This window comes from Elephas maximus, chromosome 3 (assembly GCF_024166365.1).
Source record: "Elephas maximus indicus isolate mEleMax1 chromosome 3, mEleMax1 primary haplotype, whole genome shotgun sequence".
In the NCBI taxonomy this organism is placed as follows: domain Eukaryota; kingdom Metazoa; phylum Chordata; class Mammalia; order Proboscidea; family Elephantidae; genus Elephas; species Elephas maximus.
The window spans coordinates 116,690,795-116,718,201 of NC_064821.1; the positions used below are offsets into that span (position 1 = coordinate 116,690,795).

Genomic DNA, 27,407 nt, shown 5'->3' on the forward strand with positions numbered 1-27,407 from the left:
AGTACTTAAGGTGGGAACCCTGGTGGCACAGTTGTTAAGAGCTACGGCTGCTAACCAAAAGTCGGCAATAGGAATCCATCAGCCACTCCTTGGAAACCCTATGGGCAGTTCTACTCTGTCCTATCAGGTCGCTGTAATTGGAATCGCCTTGACGACAACAGGGTATTTTTTTTGTTGTTAAGCTGGTAAGGACCACTGTGCTCTTGCCACTGGAATCCCAGTGCCCCAAAGTTTTGAGTATGGTGCTCTATGTTCTCTATCACATAGGCCAGTGGTACCCAATCAGCCCAATTTTGTCCCCCAGGGGATATTTGGCAATGTCTGGAGACATTTTTGGTTATCACAGCTGGGGGGTGGGAAACGCTGCCTAAATCTAGCAAGTAGAGGGCAGCGATGCTGCTAAACACTCTACAGTGCACAGGGCAGCTTGCCACAACAAAGTTAACCAGCCCGAAATGTCAAGTGGCAAGTCTGAAAAACTCTGGCATACTCTGCCCAGCCGCAGTAAGAACAAATAAAGCTCTCCATAACAGCTGAGCTGAGAGATTGTGACAAAGTCCTGACCACACTATAGGAGCTCCAAGTACAATCACAGCGAATACTGGCTCCTACCCTACTCTTTCCAGTCATATGAATCAATAAACACTTTTGGGCTTAAGCTAGTTTACAATGAGTTTCTATTACTTATAACTGTAAAAGTTCTTACTAATACAATACAGGAATATAAAGCTTCATCTGCCATTATCATACTTTGGAGGATTCACATTTTTTAAGTGCTTTTGCTTTTTCTTTCTAGTCTTTCTTATTTGGATTATTTTTTTATCTTACACAAAAATACAGAATGTAGGTGTATTTTAAATTCTATTTGTAGCAAATTAATACTTTGTAAAAAACATTTATAAACCCATATTTATCAAAGTAAAAAAAAATGAAATACTTTTGATTCTTCGTTTGCAAAAAGTCAGTGCTATTATTTTCTCCTGTATAACCCACACTTCTGTGTCACCAATTTTATCAGTAGTTAAAAATCCTGACCTCTAAGAAATGTCTTTAACCAGACTTAATGGACTGACTGAGACTAGAGAGACCCCGGAGGTTCTGTTAGCCCAAGACTGGAACCATTCCTGAAGCCAACTCTTCAGACAGGGGTCAGACTGAACTGTAAGGCAGAAAACGATACTGGTGAGGAGTGAGCTTCTTCGCTCAAGTAGACACATGAGACTATGAGGGCAGCTCCTGTCTGGAGGTGAGATGAGAAGGCAGGGAGGGACAGGAGCTGGTTCAATGGACACAGGGAACACAGGGTGGAGAGGAGCAGTGCGCTGTCACGTTAGGGGGAGAGCAGCTAGGGTTACATAGCAAGGTGTGTAAAAGTTTTTGTATGAGAGACTGACTTAATTTGTAAATTTTCACTGAAAGCACAATTGAAAAAAAAAAGTGCAGGCTGTCTTTCAAAATTTGAGGCAAAAAATTTTTTTGAAAATTTGCTCCAAAGATTATAACCATATTTGCTATGATTATTAGATTTATCGCTGGTATATTTAACTAGTTTTCATGTTCACTATCAGCCCTTTTGTGTCACAACTTCTCCTTTCTTGGGTTATTTATTTTAAATTCATCTCTTACAATATGGGGGGATACTTTGAATAATATTTTTCAGGAAGGCTACTTGAAAAATTGGTAAGGAGCCCTAGTGGTCCAGTAGTTAAGCATTCTGCTGATCAAAAGGTCAGCTGTCGGAACCACCAGTCGCTCCATGGGGGAAAAATGTGGCAGTCTGCTTCCATAAAGATTACAGCCTCAGAAACCCTATGGGGCAGTACTACTCTATCCTATAGGGTCATTATAACTCAGAATCAAAACAAAGGGACACACAACCACCCTTCGGTGGTGCAAATGGCTAGCATGCTCAGCTGGCAACAAAAAGGTTAGAAGTTAGAGTCAATCCAGCGGTGTCTCAGAAGAATGCCTAGCAACCTACTTCTGAAAAACCAGTTCTTCTCTGACATTACAGGAGATCATCGTAAGTCAGAATCAACTCCAGGGTAACTGGTAACCATGTAGTTGGTGTATTTTCTGAGGCTTTGTATTTTCCAGAACATCACTATTGCTTTCACATATGAATACTTGGCTAGAAAGAATTTTTTTTTTCTAAATTTACTTTCTTGTTGTTGAGAATATACACAGCAAAACATACATCAATTCAATAGTTTTACATGTACAATTTGGTGACACATTGATTACATTCTTCAAGTTGTGTAACCATTCTCACCCTCCTTTTCTAAGACGTTCCTCCCCCATTACACAACCTCACTAACTCCTAAGGTTCCTATCTATCGAGTTGCTGTCTTCAATTTGATCCTATATCATTCTTAAAAGAGCATAATGATCAAGGGCAGACATTTTTTAGAAGTTAAGCTAACTATTATTAGGTTTAAAGAAGACTTCAGGGGATATTTTTGGTTTAAGGGTTAATCTCAGGACAAGAGTTTCAGGAGTTTATCCACCCTCATCGGCTCCAAAAAGTCTGGAGTGGATGAGAATTTGTAATTCTGTTGCGTGTTTTCCCTCTTTTGATGAGGATTCTTCTATGGAATCTTTTATCAAAATGTTCAGTAACTGCAGCCAGGCACCATCCAGTTCTTCTGGTCTCATGGCAAAGGAGGCAGTTGTTCACTGAGGCAATTAGCCACACATTCCATATCGTCCTCCTATTCCTGGTTCTCATTATTTCTCTATTGCTCCAGGTGAAGAGACCAACTGCTGTGCCCTGCATGGCTGCTTGCACGCTTCTAAGACTCCAGGCACTACACAATGAACTAGGAGGTAAAACAAAAGAACCAAACAGGCTAGCAGGCTAATTAACTGAGATGTCCCATGAAACCATGACCCTAAACCTCCAAACCAAGGAACCAAATCCCCTAGGGTATTTGAATGCACATAAGCAGCCTCAACATTTTTTTTCTTTTTGTCATTGTTGTAAATGAATCTCTCACACAACTTTTGCCAATCAACTTTTTACAAGTGTTCAACTTATTGACAGCAATTACAATAAACGGCTATGCAACGCTATGCTTAATGGGATTCTTCCATCACATTAATTCCCCTTTTCTCACTCCCTCCTACCCCTGGTAACCACTAATAAACTTTGGTCTCTATACATTTGCATTTTCTTGTCATTTTATGTAAGTGAAATCATTCAGTACTTGGCTTTTTGTGACTGACTTATTCCATTCAGCATGTCTTCAAGCTCCATCCATATTGTAACATGTCTCAAGACTTCATTTCTCCAACTGGCTGAGTGGTATTCCATTGTATGCATGTACCACCTTTTGTTTACCCATGCATCTGTTGATAAGCATTCAGGTTGTTTCCACTTTTTGGCTATTGTGAATACTGCTACAAGGAATACTGGTCTACAAGACTCTTTTTGAATCTCTGCCTTCAAGTCTTATCAGTATATAACTAAGAGTGGAATTGCTGGGTCATATGATAGTTCTATTTTTAGTTTTATGTATACCAAAATTCTAATGATACCAATAAATAAGGCCAAAGGAAAGAGTAAATTTGCTGTAGAACATGAACTTGCTCGTGCCATCTGTTTTTCATGTTAGAAGCTTTCTCATTCTCTAATTCAGGGACCTACATACAACATTAAGTTTTATTAGAACACAACCACTCTCATTCATTTATGTATTGTTTATGGCTGCTTATACACAAAAGATGGTATGGCCTGCAAGCCTAAAATAATTACAATCATGCCCTTTAATAAAATGTTGCAGATCCATGCCCTAATGAGTAAGGGTTTCATGTTGTATTATCTTGCCTTGAGGGCAGAACACCTGTCAGTCATCAATATACTTTCTATATATAATTACACTGCCTTACTATTATTAAAAATGTTCATAATCTAGTTTACTTAACTCTAGCATATTATAGTACTTCAACATAAAGTTAGAAAAGAGTTTGTAGGCTCTGTTATTTCTCTTCCATCTTACCATTCATTTTCACTCATAGATATTATGCTAGGCATACTGCTAAACCAAAACCCCTTGCCGTCAAGTCAATTCTGACTCATAGCAACCCTATAAAACAGAGCAGCACTGCCCTATAGATTTTCCAAAACTATAATTCTTACAGAAGCAGACTACCACATCATTCCCCCCACGGAGTGGCTGGTGGGTTCAAACCACCAACCTTTTGGTTAGCAGCCAAATGCTTAACCACTGGACCACCACCAGGGCTTCTTACCACATGGTAGCTTTCCTGAAAAATATTATTCAAAGTATCCCCCATGTCATAAGAGATGAATTTAACCCAGGAAAGAAGCTATGACACAAAAGGGCTGATAGTGAACATGGAAACTAGTTAAATATGCCAGAGATAAATCCAATAATCATAACAAATATGGTTATAATCTTTAGAGCAGATTTTCAAAAGCCAATTTTTTTGCCTCAAATTTTGAAAAAGATTTCTTATATAAAGACATTTCTTAGAAAGAGGTCAAGACTTTTAACCACTGATTAAACTGATGAAACAGAAATGCAGGTATACAGGAGAAATAAAAGCACGAGCTTCCTTTTGCAAAAGAAGATTCAAAAGTTTATTTTTTTTACTTCAATTGATAAATATGGGTTTGATTGATAAATAACAGGATGTGGGTTTGAAGTGCCGAACTTTCAGTTCACAGCCAAGCACTTAACCATTGCGCCACCAGGGATCCTTACCCTGCATTATTTTAGTCTATTTAGGGAAAAAAAAAAGTTGTCATCAAGTCGATTCTGACAATTCCATGTGTCCGAGTAGAACTGTATTCCACACTGTTTTCAACGTCTGAAATCTTATGGAAGTAGACTGTCAGGCCTTTCTTCTGAGGCGTTGCTGAGTGAATTCAAACCACGAACCTTTCAGTTAATCATACCGTATATTTGTTTGTTTACTATGTCTACCTGCCATTAAAACATAAGCTCCATGAGAGCAGGGACTTGGTCCATTTTGTTCACTGCTATAATGCAGCACCTAAAACAGTGTCTATCACATATTACGAGCTCGGTAAATATCTGTTAAACAAATGAATGAATGAAAAAAGAAAATAAAGCTATAGAAAACCAGAAGAACAATGCCAAAATTTGTTTTTACTTCCCAGAAACCATTTCACCCAAGGACAATGCAGGTCTCCACATGATACCCTGTGAGAGCCAGCCAAAAGATACATATGCATAAGAGGATATGCACCACATCATGAACGGTTTTACAGAACTCAGTGCAGTGCTGAGTAAGAGAGAACATGCATTAACAAGTCTGATAGATATCTACAGCCAAGAATTCAAATGCATTGATCACTAGCAGATTAAAAGTGACTTACAGGAAAGTCAACTAAATCTAACCCTAACCCTAAACCTAACTACCTAACAGAGATAGTATGAGTTCAAGCATCAGATAAAACCTTAATCAAAGTCCTATCTAAACCTCAGCAGCAAGAATGGCTGGAAGGTACTTAATACGAAAGGTGAGAGCAAGATATTAATACTCTTAGCATTACTGTATCACCCTTCAAGGTTAATAAAATATTTTCAACTTCACTCTCCTATGAGACCATAACGTCCCAAGAGGTAGGTGTTAGTATATCTACTTATTTCAGACTCATCTGTCAGTTTGTCATACTGTGGTGGTCTTGCATGTTGCTGTGATGCTGGAAGCTATGCCACAAGTACTTCAAATGCCATCAGGGTCACGGATGGCAGACACATTTCAGTGGAGCTTCCAGACTAAGAGTAGGAAGAAGGACAGGGCAATCTACTTCTGAAAAAACTGGCCAGTGAAAACCTTATGAAGAGCAGTGGAACACTGCCTGATACAGTGCCAGAAGATGAGCCCCTCAGATTGGTAGGCACTCAAAACTAGGGAAGAGCTGTCTCTTCAGAGTAGAGTTGACCTTAATGACGTGGATGGAACCAAGCCTTTGGGACCTTCATTTGCTGATGTGGCAGGACTCAAAATGAGAAGTTAAAAACTGTAAACATGCATTAATAATCAGAACATGGAATGAACAAAGTATGAACCTAGGAAAACTGAAGCCATCAAAAATGAAATGCAATGAATAAAGATCGATATCCTAGGTATTAGTGAGCCGAAATGGACTGATACTGGCCATTCTGAATCAGACAATCATATGGTGTACTATGCAGAGAATAACAAATATAAGAGTAATGGCGTCACAGACAACATCAAAAAGATAGTTCCAAGATGTCTCCTGACGTACAACGCTGTCAGTGATAGAATAATTCCCATACACCTACTAGGAAGACTAGTTAATAAAACTATTATTCAAATTTACATACCAACTGCTAACGTGAAAAATTAAGAAACTGAAGATTTTTTACCAACTTCTGCAGTCTGAAATTAATAAAACATGCAATCAAGATGCACTGATAATCACTGGTGATTGGAATGCAAAAGTTGGAAACAAGAAGGATAAATAGTTGGAAAATATGGCCCTGGTGATAGAAATGATGCTTGAGATCGGATGACAGAATTTTGCAAGACCAATGACTTCTGCGTTGCAAATACCTTTTTCAACAACATAAATGGAGACTATACACATGGATCTTGCTGGATGGAGTACACAGGAATCGAATCGACTGTCTCCGTGGAAAGAGGCGATGAGAAGCTCAATATCATCACTCAGAACAAAGCTAGGGGCTGACTGCAGAACAGACAATTAATTACTCATATGCAAATTCAAGTGAAGCAGAAGAAAATTAAAACATGTCCACAAGAGCCTGAGTATATTCCAGCTCAATTTAGAAACCATCTCAAGACAGATATGATGCAGTGAACATTAATGATCAAAGAGATGTGGGATGACATCAAGGAAATCATACATGAAGGAAGTAAAATGTTCTTAAAAAGACAGAAAGGAAAGAAAATGCCCAAACGGATGCCAGAAGAGACTTGAAAATTGCTCTTGAATGCAGAGTTGCGAAAGTAAATGGAAGAAATGATGAGATAAAAGAGCTGAACAGAAAATTTCAAAGAGGCCTCGAGAAGACAAAGTATTATAATGAAATGTGCAAAGACCTGGAGTCAGAAAACCAAAAGGGAAGAACACACTCAGCACGTCTCAGGCTGAAAGAATTGAAGAAACACTTCAAGCCTCCAGTTGCAATACCGGAGGATTCTATAGGCAAAATACTGAATGACGCAAGAGACATCAAAAGATGGAAGGAATGCAGAGTCAGTATCAAAAAGAACTGGTTGACGTTCAACCATTTCAGGAGGTAGCATGTGATCAAGGACCAGTGGTACTGAAGGAAGAAGTCCAAGCTGCACTGAAGCCACTGGCAAAAAACAAGGCTCTAACTGAATACCAATTAAGATATTTCAACAAACAGATACAACGCCAGAAGCACTCACTCATCTATGCCAAGAAATGCGGAAGACAGCTATCTGGCCAACCAACTGGAAGAGATCCATGTCTGTATCCATTCCAACAGAATGCAGAAGTTACTGAGCAATATCATTTATATCACACACAAATACAATGTTACTGAGGATAATTCAAAAACAGCTGCAGCAGTACATCAACAGGGAACTGCAGGAAATTCAAGCCGGATTCAGAAGAAGACATGGAACAAGGGATATCACTGCTGATGTCAGAAGGATCTTGGCTGAAAGCAGAGAATACCAGAAAGATGTTTACCTGTGTTTTACTGGCTATGCAAACACATTTGACTGTGCAGACCATCAGAATTTATGGATAACATTTGGAAGAATGGTAATTCCGGAACACTTAATTGTGTTCATGAGGAACCTGTACACAGACCAAGAGGCAGTCTTTCAAACAGAATAAAAGGATACTGTGTGGTTTAAAATCGGGAAAGATGTGTGTCAGGGTTGTATCCTTTCACCAGACTTAGTCTGTGTGCTGAGAAAACAATCTGAGAAGCTAAACTATGTGAAGAAGAATGTGGTTTCAGAATTGGAGGAAGACTCATTAACAACCTGCAATACGCAGATGACACAACCTTGCTTGCTAAAAGCAAAGAGGACTTGAAGCATTTACTGATGAAGAGCAAGGACTACAGCCATCAGTATGAATTTACACCTCAACATACAGAAAACAAAAATCCTCACAACTGGACCAATAAGCAGTATCATGATAAACGGAAAAAAATATTAAAGTTGTCAAGGATTTCATTTTACTTGGATCCACAATCAACGCCCATTGCAGTAGCAGTCAAGAAATCAAACAATGCATTGCACTGGGCAAACCTGCTGCAAAAGACCTCTTCAAAGTGTTAGAAATAAAGTCGTCACTTTGAAGACTCAGGTGCACCTGCCCCAAGCCACGGTGTTTTCAGTTACCTCATATGCACACAAAAACTGGACAATAAATAAGGAAAACCTAAGAAGAATCGATGCCTTTGAATTATGGTGTTAGTGAAGGATACTGAATATACCACGGACTGCCAGAAGAACTAATAAATCTGTCTCCAAAGAAGTACAGTCTGAATGCTCCTTAGAAGTGAGGATGGCAAGATTTTGTCTCGCATACTTTGGACATGTTATCTATCAGAAGGGAGCATTCCCTAAAGAAGGACATCTTGCTCGGTAAAGTAGAGGGTCAGGGAGAAAAAGAAAGACCCTCAAGGGGACAGACTGACAGTGGCTGCAACAATGGGCTCAAACATAGCAACAATTATGAGGAAGAGGCTGGACCAGGCAGTGTTTTGTTCTGTTCTATCGTACATAGGGTTGCTATGAGTCAGAAGCAACTCGAAGGCACCTAACAACATGGTGTCAAGCTCAGATCTCATTCCAAACACAGAAATGGCATTTTAGTTTTGCAGATGATCTTTGGGATTGCAACAAGAATAACAGGCTCAACAGAAGAAATTCAACAGTTAAACTTCACGTATCCTGATAAATAAAAACCAATCATAATCCTCAAGCAGAAAAACAACCTTTTCCCATCTTCCTACCACATTTTACACACTTCAGTCTTGGTTTAAAACTGATCTCCCGTCAAAAACAAAAACTGATCTCCCATCTCTCCTCATTTGCTCATCTTACGAATAGGAACATGTTTATCTGCCCTGCTCTCATCCCAGTTTTCAAGAGCACTTATTTTCTATGACCCAAAGCATCTTTACAACCACACTGTATTAATGTGGAGTGCCCATGACTTCAGAATGATATTAACTTGGGGCAGCCATACTGCCTAAAACTCAATTCTCAAATGAGTCCTTCAAAATTATACTGCCTAAAGATGTCCAGGGCTCACCATCATCAGTAACTACCCTTTTCTCCTGCCTTTCTGCCAAAGTTGGGAAGTCAGAATTCCTACTCCAATTTTAGCTCAATGCAGGAAAGAGGAGAAGAGGACCTCCTTCTTCTTATGAGGCAGTTCTGTCAATGTTTTTACATCTCAATATTATAATAGTGGGTCAAGTTCTATAGTGTTAATAACTATGCCATCCAGAAACACAGCCACTTAACCTAAGGACAGTCCTACTTGGTTGGAGATGCACATGGAGCAAAAAAGAAGCAAGGAAGATCTCATTCATATAGTCATAAAGATCAACTGAATCAACCCTGGTACATCCATGGAGTGAGATATCTTTCTCTGCCAGATCACCCAGCAAAGGTGCATAACACATGTTAGTGGATTATCTTGGGCCTCTAGATACCCCTTTTTTCCTAAGGGGAACTAAAGTCTACCTTTCAAAAACAAAGTACTGAAAGATGACAAAATATGAGAAAAACAAATATAAAACTACTAGTGTTCTTCTAAAGGCTAACCATCATTTCAACTCTCTCCTGGCTAAAACTGTTCAATGGAGAATTAATTAAAAATTGTTTTTCCCATTCAGAGTTTAGCTTTATATCTGCCTCTTCTCAAACAGACCTATTATATATTATTCTTTTTAACAATTATCATGAAGATTTTAGTGACAAAACAGTGGGTAGAGAAAATAATATCAAAACTTAAAAGATTTATACTGAATAAGTCAAAATACTATATGGTCACCAAACAGATAAACCTATTTCCTCAACTTTTAGATACACATTTTCAATCTTTTTGAAATTAAGTATGCCTTAAAATCTCTATCTAAAGAAACCTGCTAGCCACCAGGCACATATGTTACACATATTAACCATTTCACATCACTTCACTGAGTTATCTGCATTGCCAGGAATACCCTCCATTGAACTTAACTTAAATTTGAAATCTCTAATGATCATTTTAAGAAATAGGTTCAAGAAGTTTCAGTAAAAATGAAAAAATAACTGTGTATGTAGAAGATGGCTTGTTACATGCCTGGCAATATAATTGAAGGCAGTAGAAACTGCCGAATCCTTCCCAATAGGTCAGAAATTTTTCATATCTAAGAAAGACTGTTCTAGCAATTCACATATCAAGGAGGAGTATCATCACTCCAGTACCTAAACGCTTCTAACTAATGTCCAAAAGAAGCTTTTTAACTTCTAAGGGTATTTTACTTAATTAAGGAAAAAAATAAAAAGTTTTACAAATAGGAAATGCAGTAAAAACCAACAGCCTTCTGTGCACTTCACACTTAATCCTAAAGTAAAAATAATTAGTATCAATTATTTAAAAAATGGCATGTCATCACGATGCCTAACCACCAATGGCAAAAGTGATTCATAAAAAAATCTTTACGTAAGGACCAGACTTAATGATCTGACTGAGACTAGAAAGACACCGGAGGTCATGGTCTCTGGTAGCCCAGGACAGGAACCATTCCCAAAGCCAACTCTTCAGACAAGGATTGGACTGGACTATGGGATAGAAAATGATACTGGTGAAGAGTGAGCTTCCTGGATCAAGGAGACACATGACAGAGCAGCTCCTGTCTGGAGGGGAAATGAGAGGGAAGAGGGGGTCAGACGCTGGCCGCTGGCCGAATGGACACAAAAAATAGAGAGTGGAGGGAAGGAGTGGGCTGTCTCATTAGGGGGAGAGCAACTAGGAGTATACAACAAGATGTACATAAATTTTTGTATGAGAGACTGACTTGATTAACTTTCAATTAAAACAATAAAAATTTTTAAAAAATCTTTACATGATGAATGTGAAAAAAGATTTAGACTCAAATTTCAATTACTAAAGGGGAAAAAAAGGTAAGTAACTAAAGGTGTATTACAGATACAAAGCTTAATAAACCTGTGTGCATTTAATGTTATGTTCCCTTTTCTATACTCAAAGAAAATCGATGAAATAAATGATGAATCACAATCATTTGGCACACATGAACATAGTAAATACATGTGAGACCAGGCTGTTAATGTATTTAAACCACATTTCAGGAGGTGTGTTTGCACCCAGGATACAACACTTCTCAAAATAACTGATGGTTGAAAAAAAGGAATTCCTACTCATACAAGATTTTACCATAAAAGAAAAAACTCTGTCCTTGCTCCTATTCAACTGAAATCAGTAATGTGCAAACACATACACATACGCAAGTCTGTCAAGTCAGAGATCACCAAAAGCCGAAAGAGCCAGTGATTAATAAATTCAATAGTAACCAGATTAGGATTCAGTAAACTCTCAAGGTAGGTAAAATGAAAGATCAAAATCCAACAAGATAAAATTTACTAAATATAAAGTCCTGTTTTGAAAAAACAGTTTAAAATAGGTTTAGAAAAATAAATGCAAAAAGGGATAGAACGGGAAGACAATCTACCATTTGGGAAAAAACATGAAAACATTAGCAGTGTCCTGCACTGTTGTATTAAATGGGTAAACTTTAGAAAATGAAGATAGTGTCCTTGTTGTCTATGCTTACTAGGCTACTATATAGCTTGAGCCCTAGGGTTAGTTCTGGGCACCATCCAACAAAGCAAAGAACTGACAAGAATTTTACTAAAAGGAGAAAATTAAGATTTTCATATTCTTATTTATTTAACACACTTATATAGCATTTACTATGCTCTCCAAAACATCCTAAACATTTTATAAACCACGTCATATGAAGAATGGATACAGAAGTTAGGAATGTTTCATTTGAAGGTAAGAGGTACGTGATAGCTCTTGTCAAATATCTAAAGGGTTATTGTGCGGACAACACAGCCCACTTATTCATGCCACTACATAAAACAGAAATGGAACAAAACAGAGTGTGAGATTTGGGGTCTACAGAAAACTGATAGCTGTCCAAGGACAGAATCTCTCTACAAGGCTAATATATGGACTGATAAGAAAAATGCATAAAACAACCTTGTTTTCTGTAAACCACAACATTCATACATTACTAGAACTGATGCCTTACAATACAGTAGATTCTCATCAGCAGAAATATTTACAAAGAGGTTGATCATGGGCTTTGGAGTCCTAGCCATTATTCAATTCCTAGCTTTGTCACTTATATTAAGTATACAACTTTAGCAAAGTTTCTTTGTGTCTCTGGGCTCTACTTTCTTTGTCTTTAATGAAGATTAAAGCACCTGCTTTGCAGGGTTGCTGCGAGCATTACATGGGATAATCTATGTAACTACTTATCATAACGCTGACACAGTCAATAAATTGTATCTATAACGATACCTCATGGGAAAAGGATGTGGCAATCTGCTTCTGTAAGATTACAGCCTTGGAAACCCTATGAGGCAGTTCTGGTCTGTCCTATAGAGTTGCTATTAGTCAGAATCGACTTAAAAGCAATGTTTTTGTTTTTTTGGAAAAATGATATTCCATCATGCTGTGGAAAAAATTTCTACAGTGAATACAAAACTATGTGATATGATGTGGTATGACTATACGGCAGTTGTGAACCTTTATGAGTATATAATTTTGCTAAGAACCTATCAAGTTACAATAATCCAAATATAATATGTAACCTGTTTTTGTTTGGGTGATTTAAAAACATGTGTCTTTTGTAATTTGAACGGAAAAATATCCTAAAAATCTAAAGAAAACATCCAGGTTAGTAAAATATGAAGAGTGAAAGTAATATAATGTAATGGGGAAAATATGAAGCAATAGGGGAAAAAAACAAAGCAAATCCACTGCTGTCAAGCTGACTCTGACTCACAGTAACCCTACAGGACACAGCAGACCTGCCCCATCGGATTTCCAAGGCTGTAAATCTTTATAGAAGCAGACTGCCGCATCCTTCTCCCACAAGCAGCTGGTGGGTTTGAACCACAGAACTTTTGGTTAGCAGCTGAGTGCTTTAACCACTGTGCCACCAGGGCTCCTATGGAGGAAAAACCAAAAAACCAAACCCACTGCCATCAAGTCGATTCCAAGTCATAGCGATCCTGTAGAACTGCCCCACTGGGTTTCCTAGGAGCTGGCTGGTAGGTTTGAAATGCTGACCTGTTTGGTTAGCAGCCAAACTCTTAACCACTGTGCCACCAAGGCTCCTACAGGGGACAAGAGGGGCCTAAAGAAGCAGCACCTGCAACAGAAACTATTCTTCACAGGAGACTTCGGTGTAGGAGATGAGAACGTATACTGAGGGGGAAACTCCAATTACACTTTCCACAGGTATGTGAACCACCGGTTACATTTATCAGAAGTATCGGCAATATAAGTGCAGCTAATTTTTTTTTTTTAAGTACAATGTAAACATTTGGTATATCAGAGTCGTTTAAACACATAAATTTCAGAGAACTAAGAATATTTAAGACTCTGATTACACTGAACAGAATTTCTTCTTTAACACATGTAGTCCATGGATTAACAAATATGAAAAGCACCTTCTGTGATCAGCCAAGAAAATCAGTTCTAAACTACCTTCCTATTAGTACTTTGTCAGTCATACGCACTTTTCTCCTCTTTTAAAGAGAGTTACTCTCAAAAGGAGCATTTTGTCTGTTTTCAGGAATATTTCAAGGTAATATAACTCTGTATTTTAAAGGCAATGGTCATAAAATAAAATATATAGCTACTATGCAGACAAAATTGAAAAACTTCCTAATAATTGACTAATAACTGTAGGCTACAACCCACATCCTACTAGCGACTGCTTCTCAAAGGTTAGAATACAATTACCATCAATAAATGTTATCCTTATTATGACAAAAGTAAATGATGAAACAAATAAAAAGCAGATGAAAAATTGTGTGGAGCTTTGAGGAACTTTTTGGGGAATAGTGATAAATGACAGGTATTACAATTATCACAATACTGTAAATTCAGAAAACAAGGCAGTTATTAAGTAACCAATAAGAACCTTACTCAATTCCTAAATATCAATTTGTGTCCTAATTTTTTATAAGAAAAACCTAGAATCAAAAGGAATTAAGGGAGCTTATTATTTTTTTTTTATTCCATAGGCAAGTATTTCAATCAATGTCTTACATCATTTTGAGCACAGGGTTTTAAAAGAATGTATACAATAATTTTTGGGTATACAATAATTATGTTAAAAAGCACAGCTATCAACAATATCTGCCAACTACTCAGTTTAACATGGCCTATTAAATATTGAAAATAAGTCGTATGTTCAAATTAGTTTTCATTAATAAGTTTACTGTTGCTTAAAAGTCAACCTGATCACATGTTATTAGAATCAGAGAAACGGGGGAAAAACTCAGCTGTTATATTAAGACAAAACAAAAAGTAGAAACACAGTCCTTCAATAACAACTGATACTATACCTTGCCACATAAACTATGATGAAGTTACTATTTTTAGTCATAGTCATCAAGACATTACTACTAGCCAATTAACTACCCAAAACAGGCAAAAAAACTCAAAACTCTACTTCAACAAAAATTTAGCTACTCAGAAATCATTTAGTTGTCCTAGATATCAAACACCAACAAATTCTATTGTGTGGCTTTCAGAAATTGAAGCATCCTATAATTCATCTTAAATGAAAATTGTAGGCACTTGCATCGAACTAAGTTTCCTGCAAGCAAAGGAACAGACAACAGGCAAGCGGAAATCACAACCAGTTGCAGTCAAGTTGGGATCTGAGCGTGAGTAATAAAGGGAAGAGGGCAATGTATGTATTCAAAATTAAACATTCCTGGGTGGGAGGAGGAAGATGAAAAGAAACACTTCCATAAACAAAGGAAGAAGGCTAGGTTGGATAAGAGAAAACCTAAAATTTCTTACAGTCGAGAATCAGCACACTGAAAGCCTGTCTCAAAGATAAAACAGCTGCTCACAGGAAACTTTCAAGTGGACAAGAAAGAAAACATTCCTTTGCACCCACGGGAATCAACTCCCCCCGCAACCCCCCGGCCCCAACCAATACCACGCTATTATTGAATTGGTGAAGATCCGGCATTTGGCCCGAATCATGAACAAAGTGAAGGAAAGAAGGGTCTGTTGGAGGGAAGCCTAGGATACCAGAGGCGTGGGTGGGCACACACTAGGCTGGAGGAAGAGGTGGAGAGGGGCGAGCTCCTCACCGTGATTATCTTTCTGCCCGATATTGTGAGTGCGGATGAGAGAGGACAACCTCCTCACATCCCCCTTGAAGACGCACTCGTGCACCGGGTAGTGTGCGGCACAACTACCTCCATCTGCGACGACAGCAATGGGATGGGTGCCCGCTAGAGCAGCCGGGGACTGGGAGGTGGTAGTCACGGAGGACTTGTGCAGTGGCAAAGCCGGGGCGCCGGGGGGATTGGAGGAGGCCGGAGCTGCCTTCAGCTGTAGCCGGTGGTGATGGTTACTGAAGATCTTATGACAGGCTTTGCCGCCCTTGCCGCTGCCGCCTGTGCCAATCCTGCCTCCCGTAAAGGTGCCGCCGAGGGCAGCCGCCGCTTCTTCATCCCCGGGCTCTAAAAGGTCCCCCTCCTCTTCTTTGCTGGGCTTGTGGTCCCTCCGCAATGAGCGGATCTTCTCCCCGGTCATTGCCTCCGCCAGGGGCAGGGGGAGTATCCGGGAGGCTCACCGCCGGAGACCGAGCTGGCGCTGCGGCGGCACAAGACGATTAGAGCGGCGGCCAGGAGCCTCCAGCGCAGCATGAACTCCCAGAGCGTCCCCTAGCCCGGGACAAACGCATCTCCCAGAGGAAGAAGAGCCGGCTCTCGCCTAGGCACGAAGGGAGGCGCGCTCGCTGGGGGGAGCTAGAGCTTCAAGTGCCCACGACACCAGGATCCCAGTTCCTGCAGCCGCCGCCACCACCTCTACCTCACTCCGAAAAACAGGCGACCGCCATCTTCTCCAAGCTCCTCTCGCGAGAGTTCCCTCGGGAGTGAAGAGGGAAGAAACACCGCGATAAGTGAGTTTCCGGGCTCCCCACTCTCGCTCCTTCTATTCCCAGATAGTAACTGAGTGCTGGCGCCTACTAGACAGCTAGCTTCCGCTCGGAGTTGGAGTCTGCATTTTAGACGACTGTTTAAGGACGGAGACCCAACCCTCCCTGTGTATGCGTTTGTGGTGGGCGGACTGAAACCTCAGGCTGCGTTGGAGATATTCGGTGCACGTTATAAACAATGACTTAAACCCTGTGTCCCCTGGGCCTCCCAGTGCAGAATGACGCCAGTGCACGCAGGATGTGTTGTCACTGAGGGACACGGGACACTCATTCAATAAATATTTACTAAGCATCTACTTCGTGCCATATGCTGAGCCAGTAGATTTACAAAAACCACCCCTGATTCCAAGGAGTCAGTAGAGAAGACAAACAATTGGGTACAATATTTAACTTTGCAACGAATGAAATGGATACAGGTTGCACCAAAAGAAAAAGAGGGGTTGGGGTAAATATTTGTTGGGATGTCAGAAAAGTCATTATGGAAGAGTTTACGGGTTGACCTTGGAAAACGATGAGCTATTCAGCAGGCATGGGGAGAAGAGCACTCAAATATTCTCGCTGAATGAATGAATTTCAAACAGATGTCAGAGTTAATGTTACGGAACCTGGAAAGCGGGGAGGGTCACCGTCCGGAGCACTCAGACTTGCCAGTTATCTGGACACTGGTCTTTAACAAAGGAAGTACTGCAATGGGCAGAACAAGGAGTCAGGAGGAAGTTCCTTGGATCCGGGCTCCTCCAGCTATGGGTAGGCCGGGCTTAAGTGATTTGGGCAGCAAAATGGCAGCGCACAGGTGTTTTGGGGAGGGAAAACTGTAGAAGGTGGTCAGAAAACAGGACATAACGTGGATCTTGTTGGACCTCTTGCTTCAAAATAGGGTCCGGGTTGTGATTTTCCTTACGATTCCTTCCTCCTGTTGCTGGGTCTTCTGTGGAGGTCAATAGCAGTTACAGCTGGCCCTTCTCGCATGCGGTGGAGGCCGAATCTGGTTTGAGCTAGTTCAAGAACCAATAAAAATTTACTGTCATTAGTAAGGTCAGGTTACGATAAGATGTAGGGGAGTGTGTGCTCATGGAAGGCAAATAACTGTGTAACTGGAGTATCACTGGACCCTTCATGGCCAACCTCAATCCAGTATTACATTCTAAAGAAACTTATATCTGATATCCGTAAAGCTTGATAAAGTAATTAAAGCTGCAGGGAATAGGGGAGGGAAGAGCATTTATAAAACTCCCAAAGATCTTCACCATTTATCTTCCTTAAGACCCATTTACTAGATAGCTGCTTCTCTCAAATCTTTCTTCAGGCTTTATCCCCCTCCGCAAAAAAATAATAATAATCTGCGGGAACTGGCCTCTCTTCATCCTCTCCTGTCACACAGGTTTTCACCTCCCATCTTCTTCCCAGTCTATTCAAATCAATCCGTTTGTCTTTCTTCCTTTCATTCTTTTCTTTCTTGCTCTTGGTTTGTTTGGGTGGGCAGACAAGGCTGGAGAGGGTGTCCAACTATGTTCCAACAGTACCAAATCAGCACATCAAATGAAGCTTCTCAGAAAGCAGGAGTGATTGAACACATTATATAACATTTTGTTCTTCAACAGTGTCTAATATTTATTGTTAACTCTAAGCCAGGCACTGTTCTTGGCATTTTATATGCTGTTATCTCCTTGTGATAGGTATTATTTTTATATTCATTTGACAGGGAAAAAAACATGCCCAATGCCTCAAAGCTAGGATGTGGCGAAGTTACGTCTATCAGATTCCACGGCTAGAGAGATAGGAAAGGACCAGTTCATGCAGGTCTTCATTTGTCATTTTAAATTTAGACTTTCCAGGGATTTTAAGCAGGAGAATAGTAGGATGAGATTGGTTTTTTAGAAAAGTAACTCGCTCTGGGTATGTAACAAGGATACAAGGAATTACACTAAGAGACAGCTGCATAATTAAATAATGAGAGTGTAAATATATGCATATAAAAGCCTGGTAGAATATACACCACATAGAGTTAACAGTGGTTATCTCTCTGAGATGGAATTGCTAAATCATATTCCCTGCATTGTTTGAATTTGTTTTTACAAAGAGCAAGTATTAATTTTTCATTAAGCAGAAAAAAATAATAGATTAATTTTTAAAAGAAATATGCAGTAATTCACGTGAGAGACAACCTACTAAGGGTAGGGCTGGAAAACTTTTAAGAGTTAAAAACAATGAGTTTAATTTTGGCATCTTGAGTTTCAGGTTGTTGTTCATCCAGAGGAAGTTAGATGGTATAAATTTTGAGTATTTGGAAATAAATGTTAGAAGACAAAGATCGGGGTTCAATCTAGAGTCAGGAGTTATCATTACACAATAATCGATGTTCCAGAAGTGGTTGAGTTCCCAAAGGAAGAGTGCAAGGAGTAAGAAATTAAGACACTCTAGTCTAGAACAAAACCTTGAAAATACCAGTATTTAAAGTGTGTATAGGAAGACTAGCTGTCATCCTGTTATCAACAATCCCACACCAAATATCCTACCTTTACACCTGTGAAGTACCTTATCATGAGATCTAGATTTTAAAGTACTTTATTAGTGTCTGGAGCCCTGGTGGTACAGTGGTTAAGAGCTTGGCTGCTAACCAAAAGGTTGGCGGTTCGAATCCACCAGCTGCTCCTTGGAAAACCTATGGGGGCAGTTCTACTCTGTCCCACAGGGTTGCTATGAGTCAAAATCAACTTCACACCAACTGGTTAGGTTTTTTGTTAGTGTCTACAACCCAAGGATGAATTTAAAGCACCTAAATGTGCCCTCAGTAAAATCGAACACCATAGATGTAAAAAATAATACCTAGCAAAACATACATCAATTCAATGATTTCTATATACAATTCAGTGACATTGATTACAAGTTGTGAAACCATTCTCATTATCCTTTTCCAAAATATTTCACTACCATTGACATAAACTCACTGCCCCTAAGCTTCTCTGTATATATTTTCACCAAAATAAATAAATACCAAGGGCAAAAATCATAATACCTAACCCTTACTTCAGAATCGACTCAATGGCAATGGGTAAGCCCTTAATTTTAAAGTGCTTACAGTGTAACAGGGAAAGATAATATAGAAATGTAAGACTACAATGACTACAGTACCATTGTGAAAAATACAAGAACTGAAATTTTGTAAGATCCCAATATAGGATAGGTGAGGAAGTTATTAATTCTATTCAGAGGAAGTGAAAGTCAGGTGATGAGGAAATCTTTCTAGAAGGTGATATCTGCAGTGAGTTTTAAAGAATATATAACAGTTGTCCAATTGGAAAGGGGAAAAAGACATTATAGGTAGTAATAATAATAACAAGAGTAATAACAACTATCATTTATTGATAGCTTATCATCTGTTGGGTGTTGTGCCAAGCACTTTTCAGGAACTATTTGAATTAGTCCTCAAAATTTTATGAGGTATTTATTGTCCCTATTTTACAAATGAGAAAACCAAGACACAATAAGGGATCACCCAGGTAATAAGTAGAGGTACAGAGAATGGTATGTATAAATATAGCATGGTATATGAGAATCATCATAGCACATGGGGCGAATGAGACTTAGAAAGGAATGCAGGAGCTGAATCACAACAAGCAACTGCAAGAAACTTGTACTATAGATGCTAAGTAATAGAAGTTTGCGAACAGATTTCAGATACAGGAGAGACAGAATCTTTCCAGCTTCACATCCTACCACATTGCCAAATTCACTCTTCGTTCTAACCTGTTAGCAGTTGTTTATCCTCTCTCATGCCTCTATGCCTTTGTACATACTGTTCCATATGTTCAGAACTCATTTCCATTTCATCCACCTAGATAACCCCTTCAAACCATCAAGGATCAGTTCAAACTGTATCTCTTAGCACAAGAGTTTTTACTTGGCATAGAATTCAGAGGTCCAAGAAATTATATCAAAGTAAACCTCTAAATGAAATTTAGTACATCCTTCTATTATAAAAATAGGCCACAAACCACAACAGTATTAACAGTACCTGTGACTTTGCAACCAAAAGAAACCACAGATATTTTCATGTCACTTTAGAGTTGCTACAGAAAATCCAAAATATTATTTACACTCATCACTACCACAAAATCATGTTAAGAATTATGCCCACTGCAAGACCTTGTTCTTCAATGTGTTAATAAAGAAGTACAAATATTACTTTGTTTTTTAAATGTTCTGATAGCTATTTCAGTACACTGTGTTTCTTTTGTAATACAAAGTATTTTATTTTACGCATTTAAAAACATTGTACTGAAAAATGGGTCCCAGGCCTCACCACACTGCCAATAAGGTTGTGGCACCAAAAAAACAAACAGACAAACAAACATACAAAAACAAAATAGTAAACCCTTCCTTAGGAGTCTTTAATGACAGATACCCCTTCCTTTCCAGCATTCCTATCCCACACCCACCAGATTGAATTAGGTGTCCTTCCTTCACCCTTTTTCTGATTTCCCATTATAACTTCTGCACATCTTCCTGATATTGTTCTCCTCCTCCTCAGTTAGTACCCTGAGCTTTCTCAGGCCTGGGACTATGTTCCTGCTGTATCCCAAATAACAAGCACACTGTCTTACAGATAGTGAATGCTTAATATTAATAATGAACAGTTGTTGCATTAATCGGTCAGTTAGGACATAAAACCCCAAAGTATCTACGATGTAATAAGACAACTGCAAATTTACTGTTGAGATGCTAAATGAATTTAATAACACTAATCTGATGACACTGAAGCTATACGTTCTTGGATTCTTACGTGAGGCGCAGGAGAAGAATTTATAATTTTTTCCACTTATAAATAACAGTAAGTTAAACTGAAATTGGCTTAAATGAAAGGAATTTATTGACTTACATACTTCGTACATTCCATGTTCCAATTGTTAAGGGGTGTTTGCAGCTGTTCTTTCCCGCGTTGAGCTGTATCACATCAGCAAATGAAGGTTCCAAAAGCTTGACTCTATGCAATCCCTATGGTCGACTCTACTTTGAGAAGGCAGCTCTTCCCCAGTCGTGTCTTAAGTGCCTTCCAACCTGAGGGGCTCATCTCCCGGCACTATCAAACTATTTTCTCCTGCTATTCACAAGGTTTTCCCTGGCCAATTTTTTCAGAAGTAGATTGCCAGGTACTTCTTCCCAGCCTGTCTTAGTATGAAAGCTCTGCTGAAACCTGTCCACCATAGGTGACCCTGCTGGTATTTGAAATATCAGTTGCATAGGTTCCAGCATCACAGTAACATGCAAACCACCACAGTGTAACGAACTGACACGCAAACGGTGAATCATACAAAGTATACAAGCAAAACAGGAAGTTGTCGTAAATGAAATGGAACACTTGAAGATCAGTATCCTAGTCATTAGTAAGCTGAAATGGACTGGTATTGGCAACTTGAATCAGACAATTATATGGTTTGCTCTGCAGGAAATGACAAGTTGATGAGGAACAGTGTCGCATTTATCATTAAAAAAAAAAAATTGAAAATGTATCCTGAGGTACAACACTGTCAGTGATAGAGCAATATCCACACCCCTACAAGCCAGACCAGCTAATACAACTATTATTCAAATTTACACACTGTCATGGATTGAATTGTGTCCTCCAAAATATATGTGTATCACTTTGGCTAGGCCATGATCCCTAGTATTTTGCGACTGTCCACCATTTTGTCATCTGATGTGATTTTCTTATGTGTTGCAAATCTTTTCTCTACGATGTTGATGAAATGGGATTAAAGGCAGTTACATTCATGAGGCAGGACTCAATCTACAAGACTGAATTGTGTTTTGAGCCAATATCTTTTGAGATATAAAAGAAAGAAGTGAGCAGGGAGACAGGTGGACCTGATACCACCAAGAAAGCGGCACCGGGAGGAGAGGGCATCCTTTGGACCTTGGGTTCCTGCACTGAGAAGTTCCTAGTCCGGGGGAAGATTGATGACAAGGACCTTCCTCCATAGCTGATGGAGAAAGAAAGCCTTTCGCTGGAGCTGATGCCCTGAATTTGGACTCCTAGCCTACTAGACTGTGAGAGAATAAACTTCTGTTTATCAAAGCCATCTGCTTATGTTATTTCTTTTATAGCAGCACTAGATCACTAAGACACCATCTCGAGAATAGATTTGACACATCGAACACTAATTACCGAAGACCAGATGAGTTGTGGGATGACATCAAGCACATAATGCAGAAAGAAAGCAAAAGCTCATTAAAAAGACAGGAAAGAAAGAAAAGACCAAAATGGATGTCAGGAGAGATCCTGAAACTTGCTCTTGGTTGTAGAGTAGCTAAAACGAATGGAAGAAATAATGAAATAAAAGAGCTGAACAGAAGATTTCAAAGGGTGTCTCGAAAAGACAAAGTAAAGTATAACGAAATGTGCAAAGACCTAAAGTTAGAAAACCATAAGAGAAGAATACCCTGAGCATTTCTCAAGCTGGAAAGAACTGAAGAAAAAATTCAAGCCTTCAGTTGTAATATTGACGAACTCTGTGGACGAAAAATTGAACAAAGCAGGAAGCATCAAAAGAAAATTAATGAGAAACTAATCTGCTCTGTAAAATTCCACCTAAATCACACACGCACATACACAAAATATGGAAGAAATACACAGTCAGTGTATCAAAAAGAATTGCTTGACATTCAACCATTTCAGGAAGAAGCATATGATCAAGAACTGATGGTACTGAAAGAAGAAGTCCACGCTGCACTGAAGGCATTGGCAAAAAAACAAAGCTCCAAGAATTGACAGAATACAAATTGAGATGTTTCAACAAACGGATGCGGCGCTGAAAGTGCTCACTTGTCTATGCTAAGAAATATTGAGGACAGCTACCTAGCTAACTGACTGGAAAAGATCTATATGCCTATTCCCAAGAAAGGTGATCCAACTGGATGTGGACATTATCAAACAATATCATCAACATCACATGCAAGTAAAATTATGCTGAAGATAATTTTAAAATGGTTGCAGCAGTAAGTTGACAGGCAACTGCCAGAAATTCAAGCCAGATTCAGAAGAGGATATGGAACCAGGATATCATTGCTGATGTCAGGTGGATCTTGGCTGAAAGCAGAGAATACAAGAAAGATGTTTATGTTTTATTTGACTATGCAAAGGCATTTGTGTAGATCATAAAAATTATGGATAACATTGTGAAAAATGGGAATTCCAGAACACTTCATTCTGCTCATAAGGAACCAGTAAATAGACAAAGAAGCAGTCATTCAAATAGAACAAAGGGATGCTGCCTGGTTTAAAATAAGGAAAGGTGTGCATCAGGGTTGTATCTTTCACCATACTTATTCAATCCGTATGCTGAGCAGATAATTCTAGAGACTGGACTATATAAAGAAGAACATGGCATCAGGATATGAGGGAGACTCATTAATAACATGCGATATGCAGATGTCACAACCTACTTGCTGAAAGCAAGGAGGACTTGAAGCACTTACTGATGAAGATCAAAGACTATAGCCTTCAATATGGATTGCACCTCAACATAAAGAAAACAAAAATCCTCACAACCAGATGGATAAGCCGTATCATAATAAATGGAGAAAATATTGAAGTTGTCAAGAATTATATTTTATTTGGATCCACAATCAATGCCCATGGAAACAGCAATCAAGAAATCAAATGACATATTGCATTGGGCAAATCTGCTGAAAAAAGTCTCTTTAAAGTGTTACAAAGCAAAGATGTCACCTTGAGCACTGAGGTGTGTCTGGCCCAAGCCATGGTATTTTCAGTCACCTCATATGCATGTGAAAGCTGCACAATGAATAAGGAAGACAGAAGAAGAATCAACACATTTGAATTATAGTCTTGGCTAAGGATATTGAATATACAGTGCATTCCAGAAGAAGGACAAATCTGTCTTAGAAGAAGTGCAGCCAGAATGCTTCTTAAAAGTGAGCATAGTGAGACTTTGTCTTGCTTACTTTGGACATGTTAACAGAAGGGACCAGTCCCTGGAGAATGACATCATGCCTGGTAAAGTAGAGGGTCAGTGAAAGAGAGGAAAACCCTCTATAAGATGGATTGACACTGTGGCTGCAGCGACAGGCTTAAACACAGCAACAATTTTGACGATGGCACCAGACCCAGTTGTGTTTCTTTCTGGTGTACATAGGGTAGCTATGAGTTGGAACTCACTTAATGGCACCTAATGAGAGTAACAAACAACATTGACTTACATATCAAAAAGGTACAGAGATAAAACTTCTCCTTCCAGACTCTATTTCAGTTTCTTCATGACTCTCTGTATGTATTTCCCCGCTGAAGTGTCCTCCTCAAGGACACAGAATGACTACCAGCGGTAACGTGGGTCACTGTGCTTTCTCCTTCAGGCCTGAAGAGACCCTGTGACCACAGAAGTCAGGAGCTTGGCATGGATAAAACAGCCTTGTCCAAGACCCAGGAGAATGCTAATTGACTCAGGGTGGGTTACCTGAGCTATCCCTGTGAAGGAAGTGACTGCCCTGCCAGTTTTGTCTAATCAGGACTCATCCCTAAGCCAGGGGTGAGGCAAATACCTCCAAACTGCAAAACTAATTCATAATGGCAATGAGGTAGGAGAGATGTTGGGAAGACACATACAAGAAGGGTCTGCAAAAATACTGCATCCAGAAACTTAGTGATATTTCCTGGGGGTGGGGGGGGGGGCAAAAAAGCTTTCCTGTTCATACCAGTGTCATGGATTAAATGTAAATCCGTTGCCGTTGAGTCGATTCTGATTCATAGTGACCTTGCAGGACAAAGTAGAACTTCCCCATAGAGTGTCCAAAGAGCATCTGGTGGATTCGAACTGCTGAGCTTTTTGTTAGCAGCTGTACCTTTTAGCCACTATGCCACCAGTGTTTCCAACGAAGTATGTAGTGATTATCAATTATATCAATATGTAATGACATATAATTCATTGACAAACAACATATTTACTTTTTATTCAATGTACCAACAACAGCTTAACTACAGTATTTATTAGATCTGGTTCTATAGAGAAACACATCTTACTTTCCCTTCTAGTGTGGGTAAGAATCCAAATAATGTTTGATTGGGCTTTAATAGCAGAAAGAAGTGCCTTCTGGTAAATTGGTGCCTTTCAACTTTTTCTAATGAGGATTTTGTTGAATTACGTGTTCATTAACACCCAGTATTGACTTATAGATTAAGCCTGGTTCTAAGAATTAGTATTTCTGGATTTTAGAAGAAATTTATTTATCTGCATTTTCCTTAGACAAAGCACCTAATTTCTCCCTCTATTTACTAGTTTAGTAAAAGCAAGAGTATCATAGTATGTGATAAAGTATAGCAACACTCTACAAAATAGTAAAATCTCACTAGTTATGTTTTATAAATGCATCAACAGACCTACCATTAAAGTTGAGAATTTCTAATCTAATTCTCCTTACATTGTATACTCATATTTCTAATGTAAACATTCATACAAATTTAGCCTACATCTTTTTTCTTCCTTCTCTGAAGGTTTGTATTTCATACTATCACAATAATCTAGAGTATGTTTCCTACACTCCATATTGGTAGGACCAGGCCTAGGAGCATTTTGGTTGAATAGGTGATAGAGCTGCCGGGCTGATGAGGTTATCTTCTTCAACATACCCTGACAACATTCACAACAGTCCACTGACAAATGAAAATAACAAACCATGTCAATCGATTCCTTCTTCACACAATTTACATCCATCTGCTTAGGTTTAATGATTTTCTATTCCGTCTAAATCTGCTCACTTCCTTTCTGAGAGGCAATGCTGAGCACTTTGCTTTACTTCCACAATTTCTCATTAGTGATTTAGTAAGGTTTCTCTTCAGTAATCAGAAAAGAAAAAAAAAAAAAAAACTGAGAGAAAAGGGTTGCCAAGGAAACCAAAACCAATAGCTTCAGAAGTTCTAGAAGGAAGCAGTTCCTCTGAGACAGATAAAACACAGATTGATACGAGGGAATAGGGAAAAAAGATGGCAGAAACATAATGAGAGGAGAGGTCAATATGAAGCTGAATGAAAACACAAAGTACAACCTTTATAAATGCAATTATTTTTAGATCACTTACAAAGGTTTGGAACAAGAGAATTAGAACAGGGATAAAAATGAGTTTTCAGTGAAAGAAGAAGTTAAGATACAATAGGTAAGTATGTAAGAGATTAAATGGTGTATGTATATGGGTAAGTGTCAGTACACATGTCAGTGGTTTCTGTTTTATTTTCAATCGCTTCTACAGTTTCACATATGAAGCCCTGGTGGCACGGTGGTTAAACATTCAACTGCTAACCAAAAGGTCAGCAGTTCAAATCCACCAGCCACTCCTTGGAAACCTTATGTGATTGACCCTAAACATGATTAACTGGGGCACAATCTTGCAAGGGATTCTTAGTCTACTATGCAAATAAGGTGTGAAAACCACTCAATAAGATTAAGTGATCTAGAGGGGATTGGTTGATTACTATGCAAATTAAGCAATTGTCGTCTACTAAGGGAATTGGTCAGTTTGTGGTCTGTCTGGGTGGACTACGCTTTGAAATTGAATCTAAGGGCCAATCCCACAGAGGTCTAGGGGGACCTTACTACTACCAAGAAGAGCCTGGTATGAAGTATGTCCTTTGGACCTGGTGTCCCTGTGCTGAGAACCGCCTAGACACAGGACAGAGAGAACTGTAACACTGAAGATGGCAGCAGATGGCAAGAAATGGGAGCAACCACAGCAGGGAGCCCAGTGGCAGAGAAACAGCAGCACAGTATGAGCAGTGGAAACCAGGAGACCAGTGCAAGGTGGCTCCAGTGGGTTTGCCAACCCATGGAGCGAACAAGTGTGAGAGAGAGAAAGAGCTGAGTGCCTTCTGAGCACTGGTTGGTGGAGCTAAACAGCTGTAACCCTTGCCCACACAGAGCAGAGGCCCAGAGAAGGGCCTATCAGCTTGCACAGCTGAGAGAAGGGCTACCTGCCTATGGGCACTGCCAAGAAGAAACTGAGAGCTGTCTTGGTTGTAAGCTGCCCTGACCGAAGAACTGTATCCTGTCTCCTGAATTGTATCCTGTTACTTCCAAGTTGATCCTAATCCCTAGTTGTAGCCTGTTAGTTCAATAAAAAAACACCAGGGCTTCTAATCTGTTTGTCCAGGTT

At 39.3% G+C, this 27,407-nt stretch overlaps 1 protein-coding gene across 1 annotated transcript in view; it reads right to left on the reverse strand.

The window, feature by feature from the left end:
• Positions 1-16,309, reverse strand: part of ANKRD13C (ankyrin repeat domain 13C) — a 90,495-nt gene extending 74,186 nt beyond the window's left edge. The window contains exon 1 of the mRNA XM_049879557.1: positions 15,394-16,309. Coding sequence (XP_049735514.1) covers positions 15,394-15,841 — 448 coding nt within the window. The 5' untranslated portion in view covers positions 15,842-16,309. The remainder of the gene's footprint in view (positions 1-15,393) is intronic.
• Positions 16,310-27,407: the final 11,098 nt, after the last annotated feature.